The 9,827-nt window shown below is 38.4% G+C and overlaps 1 protein-coding gene across 1 annotated transcript in view; it reads right to left on the bottom strand.

Annotated features, from left to right (window-relative positions):
• Window positions 1-6,745: 6,745 nt before the first annotated feature.
• cntnap3 (contactin associated protein family member 3) overlaps window positions 6,746-9,827 on the bottom strand; it is a 46,986-nt gene continuing 43,904 nt past the window's right edge. Inside the window, exons 19-24 of the mRNA XM_033980038.1 lie at window positions 9,167-9,394; window positions 8,418-8,551; window positions 8,162-8,249; window positions 7,833-8,048; window positions 7,682-7,753; window positions 6,746-7,556 (exon numbers count right to left, since the gene is read on the bottom strand). Of these exons, the coding sequence (XP_033835929.1) occupies window positions 7,357-7,556; window positions 7,682-7,753; window positions 7,833-8,048; window positions 8,162-8,249; window positions 8,418-8,551; window positions 9,167-9,394 (938 nt within the window). The 3' untranslated portion in view covers window positions 6,746-7,356. The remainder of the gene's footprint in view (window positions 7,557-7,681; window positions 7,754-7,832; window positions 8,049-8,161; window positions 8,250-8,417; window positions 8,552-9,166; window positions 9,395-9,827) is intronic.

Raw genomic sequence — 9,827 nt, 5'->3', positions numbered from 1 at the left:
TGTGCCCTGTAAACCGGCATTAATATACATTTTGGTAACACTGTTCTGAACCAGTTTCTCAACCAACAATTTACATAGCTGAGACAATCCATTGCTCCACAGCGCCCCCTTGAAATTGTGAATGGGATCCAAAAAATTTTTACGTTGTCAAAAACATTTGAAATTTGGCAAGAACTCCATGGTGGCATGTACCCTGCAGTCGCAAGGGGTGGCGAGGGCCTTTATCACTTTTAATTATTATTATTAGTAGTAGTAGTATTAGTAGTATTAGCATTATTAGTATTATTAGTATTTTGGCTAAAAAGTTACATATTTTGACTATAAAATATTATTTATTATTATTAAATATTTACTTGACTCTTAATAGTATTTCTTCAACATTTCTTTTTCCTGATTCCTGATCCTTATACACTGAAACCACCACTACACATCATACAAAAGGTAAACTACAAAAAGCAAAAATAAGCTGAAATCTAAAACCTCAATGTGGAGCAACACTCACATTCTCATGTTTTTCCAGTTGCCAAAAGACGAGGATATAAATGTAAAAAAAAGTCATCTAGTTTTAAACAGAGCCATTTGCAAATCCATTATTCATGTCTCCCAGGTAACCACAACACCTCTATATTTTTAACTTTCAATTGCTTTTATATTTCCTCCCCACTCCTGCAGTGTCCTCTCCAGACCTGTTTTTTTTAAATTTATTTATGTAGGTTTCAATCTTCCTTTCACACTATGCAAATGTGTTTATTTACAGTGCATCTTTTTTCTGCTGAAATGTCAAAATGTCTACAGTGAGACGGACGGTCACACAAGGACAATGCAAATCCCAAAATGTCAACCAGATACGACCTCTCCAGATGTGCTCGGTTTGAATGGGCAGGGTCTGAGTACAGAATATTTTGTAATGTGTTTAGCTCAAATACAAACATTTTTATTATTATCATGATGCACAATTCAAGGATTCAAAGACACAACTATCAAAAACAAAATGAGACTCTACCAATGTTTCAATGGTCAAGAATATTACTCTTTTTTTTCACGGGAGGGCATCTGGTGTCATTCAGGACCTGTCAGTGTTAGAGATGTGTAAATGAATGAATGTCTGTTTAACTTAGAGTTTTGTCACATTATTCTAGATCTATTTTTCATTCAGAGTGATTGATTACACGGGCTAAATCTTGTTACATAAGAGAGCGATGGATTATTGATTAGACAGTGTGAATCAAACTGAATTAAAGAGTTTACAAATAGCTTTTCCTAGTGTCAAAAGTGAAAAATAAACATGAAATCGCCATAGACGGTATCAGAACAGTAGCTTCCCTGATACCAAAACCGTAGGCGTAGCTAATTAGAGTAATCAGAGGTTTGTCTAAAGAAAACAACAACAAAATGACAAAAAACATGCAGCATCATAGATTGTATAGGTAAATGGACATCGCTAACCTGCTAGCCGCTATTTTCCAAACAGGAAGTGAGCATAGGTGTGCATCCATCCATTCCAATTCACTTTCTATTGAAAAACAGTCACCCCTCTCGCTGTAACTGCCCCTCTGACCTGAAAATGTTCGTATTCACCCACTCTACATGATCCTGGGATTTATATTTTGTCCATAAATCAAGATATGAACATTAATAACAGACAAATCAGGCACTTTCTTTAAATGAGGTCGCTCCGGCTAGCGTTAGCAACAGGTTTGATTGACACCGTTGCTATGGGCCTGCTCCGTGCCAAACCAGTGGTGTGGGCGGATGCTCTTGAAGGGGCGTTACCTTCAACAGCCTCACTCTTGATTGGGTCTTTGGTTGCTATGGTACTCGCGGTTGGAATTCCTAATATGGAACTTGACTTTGATAAGCTTAATTTTTTTATTTTTGAATGAAAAAATTAGCGCTGAAAAAATAAAAATAAAAATAAAATAAAATAAAATAAAATAAAATAAAATAAAATAAAATAAAATAAAATAAAATAAAATAAAATAAAATAAAATAAAATAAAATAAAATAAAATAAAATAAAATAAAATAAAATAAAATAAAATAAAATAAAATAAAATAAATAGTACACATGAGAAACTGATGTGAGTAAGGTGAGACTATTTGACGATACTGAGAATCAGAAGTAGGGATAAAAGTAATAACGGGGTGTTACGTATGTTGGATTCATTTGGTATAAATAGAATTTGCTTTTTGTTTGAGATTTTATTAGCAGATTCTATGCAGGCACATTTTTTTATTTCAGAGCTGAGTGCTTGGAAATGGGGTTTGGATTTGAGAAATGGACGTGGCCTTTGCCAAATAAAATGCAGAAATGAACAATTTTTTCTGTGTTTTTGTTCTGATGGGAGAAGACCATGATAATGTTTTTTTGTTTTTTGTTTTTTTTAATGATAATATTATGGGCTTATTCATTTAATTTGCGATGAAGGTTTCTGAGCAGTTACGGAATAAACGAGTGATATTTTCAGGTCGGAGACTATATCTAAAATACTTTGATACTAAAACATTTGCAGGGGATATTTTATGCAATATTTGGAAATGGGTTTTGCATATTTTGCTATTGATGGTGTATTGATGTGGAAATGACCACGTTTTATTCTAATTTATTCAGTTAAGAATCACATTCCAGTAAAATGTTCCTCTCGGTTAAATGCTCTTTCTCAGATGTGTTTCTTATCGCATTTTTGTTTAGAAAGTCTAATCCATTGATGAATCATTTGTCAGTTGTTATGATTCATATAAATTGTGATGTTTTCATTAACTGAAATAACCCGATTTCAAGAGAAAATTAACATAACCTTAAATGTTACTATTGTTTTCAACTGATGAGTACCGAAGCTGAAAATAGACTTGAAAATAGACTTTTTACCTTTCAAAATATATTCATTGTTCCATAATGTGCAGCTATGGGGGCGAGATTTATGTTTGTTTTCGTGCGGTGAGAGCTTGTTGATGAAAATTGGATAGTTTGATTGGCAGTTTGCTGATATTATAGTCGCTCCATAAATCAAGATATGAACATTAATAACAAACAAATCAGGTGCTTTCTTTCCCGAGATCACTCCCGCTAGCGCTAGCAACAGGTTTGATTGAGCCCAACACTCAATCAAACCTGGTTTAAGTCTATGAAGTCCAGCACGTCTTCACCCCTCTCACTTTTAGGTCATGTGAGTCTGGCCATTTTCAGATGATGCTCCTTTTTTCAGATGAATTTTGTTAGTGTCCTGTTGATCTTCTTGGATGTAGAGTCACGGACATGTGGCGAAAGAGCGAAGTAAACCAACCTAGAGATTCCTTCTGCTTACGATTGCAGAGCTCGACCAAAAATACAGATGTCTCTTTGTAACCACATGTTAAACAAAGTGCTGGTCTTGTTCTTAGCACGCTTTATTACCTTTGCATATGTTAATTCCCAGATATTTACGTTATAGTTTACAGACAGATTGTGTATGTGATTATCGTGGCTTTCAAAGAGACAAAATCATTCACGTTTTGTTTTGCTGCGCTCAAGACCTCTAAGACCTCAAGACTGTTTTGAATAAGCAGTGAGCGTTCTTTGGAAACTAATAGGAGGGGAAATGCAGCAGTGGGGCATCCCTGCTGAACAGACCTGTGAACTGGAAATCTTGGGGTTGTGTGAGGATATGGCATAATACAGCTGTTTTTACATTTCATATAAATTGTGAGTCGAATCCAAACCGTTCAAGTGTCTTAAACCAAAAAAAGGGTTCAACTGTACGAAAAGCTTTATAAAAATCCGAGAAAATTATAAGTGCTCTGTTATCAAGTAGTTCTGAGAAGTCAATTAGGTCAAAAACAGTGTTATATTGGAGCCATAGACGGTATAAAGAAGTGGACTAAGTGAGTGTGACGTCAGCCGTAGCGTTCACCTCCAGGAAAATGAAGCTCGTCGAGGCTAGCAGTTATAGCGGCCAATTTAGAGTTGACTTCCATATTTGGAATTCCAACCGCAAGTATCATAGCAACCAACGAGCAAATCCGGAGCGAGGATATTGAAGGTAACGCCCCTTCCTGCTCGCACAACTAGTTTAGCAGGGAGCAGGCACTTAGCAACGGTGTCAATCAAACTTGTTGCTAACGCTAGCGGCAGCAACCTTGGGGAAAGAAGGCACCTGATTTGTCTCTTATTAATGTTCATATCTTGATTTTTACACACACAATAACGAAAAAAATACCAGGATAATGTAGAGCGGGTTAATGCGAACATTTTATGACCAAAATGACAGCAGTAGTTACAGAGAGAGGGGCGACAGCTAGTTAATTGTAAGCAGAGTCGATGCAGCTGGAAGCGAACCCTATTTGGGATGCAACCGCTAGCACGTTAGCTATGTCCATTTATATATCGCCTACAGTCTATGATTCGAGCTAATAAGTTATAAAACCAGATTGCATGAGTTTTTATTTGACTGGAGCCAAACACTATGGGTGACGTCCACTTTTTTATACAGTTACGTTCGGCGTTTATAGACTCTGTAAAGCAGGGGTGTCAAACTCATTTTCACAGAGGGCCACATCAACAAAATGGTTGCTGTCAAAGGGCCAGATGCAACTAAGACAGTATAAATGTAACTAGATGTAACCAAATGTAATGTAAAAAATATGCAACTGCTTTTAAATCTTGTTAATTAACCGTTTCTATATTTATTACTTATTCAAGTTACAAATATTGCATAGGGATTAGCATAGATATGAAAAAATGGCTGCGTAACTTGTGTATCTCCTGATAAACTGATATTTTAAGGCCATACACTTTAATTTACCTGTTCGCGGGCCACATAAAATGACATAACGGGCCACATTTTGCCCACGGGCCTTGAGTTTGACACGTGTGCTGCAAAGGAACAATACAAGATGAAAACAATTAAATATAACAGTAGCTGAGTGTCAATTAAACTAAAAGAAAAGCAGCAAAGTGAGACCAAAATGTAAAAGAACAACTGTTGCTAAGTGGGTTCCTAAAGTCCCCGCGCCATATTGGTCACGTGACACAACCATCTGCAGCTCAGGCTCGACGAAGTGAACCGGAGCCAGGAGCAGTGACTCAGGGGGAGTTTGTCTGGCGCACTTCACCTCCTTCACCTCGGCCCTATGGAGACGGCTTACATCTGTCACCGCGCCAGCACTTACAAGGGCGGCATCGCGACACACGGCTCCGAGCTTGTTAAACATCAATAAACGTCACATTCGTATTCTGTGGGCATTATGCGGCATGATTATGATGGATGAACAGAAGTGGGAGCGCGCGGAGAGGTCTGCCTTGCTCTGCTGGTACATGGGAGTTTGGCGGTTTATGAGGAGCTCGTGTTGGTGTCAGTGCAGTACTTTGAAAAGTTGAAGCGCCATTTTGGCTCTTAATTACCCGGACCACATGCTGTTTTAAGAGGAGACGTCGATATAGCGTTCGCCTTCAATATTTATAATGTTTATGTAGGCTAACTTGTCAAACAGAGATGAGAAAGTGCAATCTTCGAGGAACACACTTGGTACAGCCAATTTAGCCTTTCAGTCGGTTTACTTCAGACCACAGAAAACCACTTTTTAAAATGTCAGCATGTAAGTTTAAACAAAGACAAGATGAGAGAGAGTTTTAATCAAGTTTTGCTCCATTTGTGTGGGTGCAGTGATGCATCCCCAGGACTAAACTCGGAGATTCCAGTTTGTTTAGTAGTAGTAACCAGGTAAAAGTAGTAAAGTACTGCACTTAAGTAAACATTTCAGGTATCTGTACTTTACTTAAATACATTTTAAAGTGGACACTTTTGTACTTTTGCTTCACTATTTGAGAGCAGATATCAGTGGTTTTTACTCTACTACATTTTTGAACAGAGCTGAAAAAATAAAAGAAGTATTTTTTATTTATTTGATTGAGACCTGCTGAAAAGGCTTGAGGCTTTGTTTTTTTTAATCAAGTTCATAATTTGATTAAACAAAACTATACAAATAAAAGCAGCTAGAAACTTTTAATTCAATCGTTTCTATTAACACAATTCAAAACCACTACATTTAAAACTCAAAGTCTCAAAGTTTATGCAGAATATTTATACTATTTACTCTTAAACCAGGTACTTTAATACTTTTAACTTAAGTAGATTTGTTAATGCGATACTTTTACTATTACTTGAGAATTTTTTGCTCCAGTATCGGTACTTTTACTCAAGTCATGAAATTAAGTACTTCTTCTACCACTGCCATTAACTGTACAGCAAGTTCACCCCTGGCACACACCTCGTCTTGATTTAATTAAAGTAAATCACTGTATGATAAAACATAAGGCTCACATAACTCCTACTCTGTTTAATTATGTAATATGAAGATGATGTTGTTTGACGTTTGTTACCTAAGTGTCATAACCAGTTACCTTATAATTGGCCATAACGAACAGTTATTGCTAACGTGGACATTCTCCTACAGAAATGAATGCTGACAGAATCCAGTGTTTAAATGAGCAGCGCCAAACCGTGTTCAACCAGGGGTGAGATAGGACAGTGTGACAGGAGCAAGAGCAGGCTGTTTCACAAAGCAGTGGTCTGAGGGTCAGTCGTACCCATCCATTACTCACCCAGGTGTTACAGCGGGGTGCACACATCTGAGAGCAGCATTAAATGGCAGCTCATACAGCTAAACACAGTGAAAGAAAAACTCCAGCCCCAGACCATTTAGAAAAGCCGTAGCAATATCACGAGAACACTGTATTTCTCTGTAGTACACATTTAATATTGGGAGGTCATCGGCAATGTGAACAATTCTCTGTCATTTTTTCTGGGTAATTCTGTGGCTCTGAACAAAACAGATAGAAGTTCAAACATAAAAAACAAATTTGTATACAAACAAACAAATGTCAGTTATGTTCAATGTGAACAAGTGCACTCTGCCTCCACACTGTACATTCGGTTGCATAATGCCTGAAACAGCCAGTGGCATCTCTATACAAGTCACTTTATTTGAACTGCACATAATTTTATCTGTGCTGGCCAATGCAAAGCACGCCCACTCCTCACAACATTTAATGGACATTCATGTTTCCATTAAATACAAACAATCTTCATTAAACAGCTCAGGATACAAAGTGTGACTTTGGACATTTTCATAAGGTACTCTGCACAAGTGCACAAGGAATAGTATACACATTATAAAGTTGTCACTCTGTGCATCATATACATTTGAGTCAATAGAAAAAGTACAACGCTGGGTAACAACACCAAACAAGCAGTGTTGTTTTTGGCTTTTCCCAATCTGTCCATTCAGAGCTCATATCTGTTCAACAGTGCACTGTGGAGCTCTGAGCCTCTGTCTCTGCTCTCCAGTGCGATGGGGTCAGCAGACGGTCAGCTAGGGGCTAAATAAAATATTCCTTCTGGTTCTCACTTGAACCGGTGCTGTGTGAGTTGTTTTGGCTGCTGAAAGGCAGCTCTGGGCAGTCGTCTGGTTTGACTGTTTTCACATCCTCGCTCCGACACGTCCATTTCTTCCTGTACAAGAGGCGGCCCATTATGGCCAAGGCAGAGAGGGTCACGAAGATCACCAGCGCTATCACACCTGCAAAGACAACAACGACAGAGCGAGTTTGTCTACTTATACACTTAAGCTGACGCAACTTGTGATATCATTATTTTTTATTTAAAACAATGTTGTGGCAGTTGTACTAAATGACAGTGCTGTACCTCCAATCAACGCAGAGTCACTCTTCACAGCATTCATTAAAGGTTGACCCATTTCCACAGATCCAGACTGGCCTGTCATCCACACAGACAAACTCAACATAAACACCAGTGAAAGATTAAGTGTGAAAAGCAACATTATATGTCCTGTTACCTGACAGTGTGTGAGTGGTTTCAGCTGCAGGAGAAACTCCTGAAGATGATCCACAGCGAGACTGGACCAGGGGACCGGAGACAGTGGTGGGACTGGAGTCTGGATGTAGCAGCGCGGCCTTTAGAGGACTCACGGTGTTAAAACGAACAGAGGACAAGCAGCCTGTGAAACCTGCAGCAGCTATTCGAGCCAACTCTGGCTCCAACTCTGTAGTATCTAAAGAGAAACATCCATAGTGTAAATGAAACTCTATTCAAAGCCATTCTTAACTAAAATGTACAAGATTTGCCTTAAAGTGACACCATCTTTCTTGAATAGTTTCCATGTACCTTGTACTCTGCCCAGAATCATTGATCTGAGGCCATTAAACTCCACATCAAAGGTGAGATTGAAGTACTCCTCCATGTTCTGGTCAACCTACAATTGTACAACACAAGGAAAAGTAACAGAAAAATCTAATAAAACCTTTTAGCCTATGCATCCTCATTTATTCATTAATAAATCAAAGAATAAATATCACAGAATAAGTAAAAACATCTTTCATGTGTGCAGGAGTAAGATTTGAATAGTAGCACACAGTATTACCTGTATGGTGACTCTGTCTCCGTCTCTACTGAGGATAACGCTGTGGAGCTGTCCATTGGCCAGGTTCCCCACTCTGCTCCTCAGCACCTCACTGGCTCTGCTGCTGTCCAGTCTATAGGACACCTCCAGTTTACCTACACACACACACGTTTTATATAGTAGTCCTGCATTTTACTACATAGCTTGTTAAACAGTTATTAGGAAGCAGTGATGGGACTGGCTTGTAATTAAGTATATGATGGACTGCTATGTTAATTTGTTTTAATACACAGCAGAAGTGTCAGTAGCAATAGTAGTAGTCAGGAAGCGTCTCTGATATGTTGTTTTACTATCGGAGAATAATGCAGCTAAAGTTTTGGGATATAGAAAGTCTTTCCAACAGTCTGTAAAAACATATTGACCTAAGTAGTTTTGGTATTGATCCATGCATCAGAAAGGGTGGCTGTGAGAATGCACTTCTTACAAATAAGATACAAGCTCTGTTTATTCCCTGTGGAAAAGTTTTATCACCAAAAAAAACCTGCTCTGGATGGCAAGCCTTTAATGGGGAACCTTGGTTTAAAAACAGCCACCTGCAGACTTCCTCATCACCATGGTAACTCTAATGACCTCTGGCTATCAGCTTCCTTCAGGCTCACTTATTGAAGCAAGCACATACTAAGCTATTACAGCCTTTTGTCTGTATGATTCAACACCGTTTTAAAATCCTGACCCAGTCCGTGGTAATACAACACATTTATTCAGCTTACTGTGTTTGTTAAGCAGCAGGGCCAGGTGCTCTCTGTGGTAGGAGCTGATGTAGAGGAGCAGAGCTGGAGTTTGAACACTCCTGAAGCTCAGAGACACATTTTCTGCTCTGAGGCTGAGGTCAGTGTGGACAGAGACGTGTGCGCCGCTGCTGTGATTCAGGTCTCTCTCTTTAGACCCCTGGAAGCTGTAGCTAATGGATGTGGATGATTTGAAGCTGGCTGAAACTTCTGCAAAGAACAAAAAACAGAGTATCATTACACAAAAATCAAGTTGAGGTATTCCCTGTTTACTCAAAGCTCCTGCAGTGTGAATGTCTGTGGAGCTGGAGGCAAACAGATTTGAAGAACATCAAGCAAAACATTATCATTTATTTACTATCCGATGTGTTTTTGCCATTTTACTGAATGTCTCTCAGATACTCGACTGTTTGCAGATGTTGTTTTACTCTTAGGGCTCTGCAAATAATACTATTTTTATCAAAACTGAAATTCAGTCAATTCTTTTCATGAATGTTATGGTTGGGCCATTTTAGTCAAGAGAATGACAGCCAGTCTTTGGGCACTAAAAGCAGGTCATTTGCAGCAGAGTTTAGACTTTAAAAGTGCTAAATTGCTTAAAAGTCTTTATTGTTTATGTTCAAGAAATTCATTTTGGGAGTCA

Source organism: Periophthalmus magnuspinnatus, chromosome 15 (assembly GCF_009829125.3).
Source record: "Periophthalmus magnuspinnatus isolate fPerMag1 chromosome 15, fPerMag1.2.pri, whole genome shotgun sequence".
In the NCBI taxonomy this organism is placed as follows: Eukaryota; Metazoa; Chordata; class Actinopteri; order Gobiiformes; family Gobiidae; genus Periophthalmus; species Periophthalmus magnuspinnatus.
This window is presented reverse-complemented; position numbering and strand designations above follow the sequence as displayed.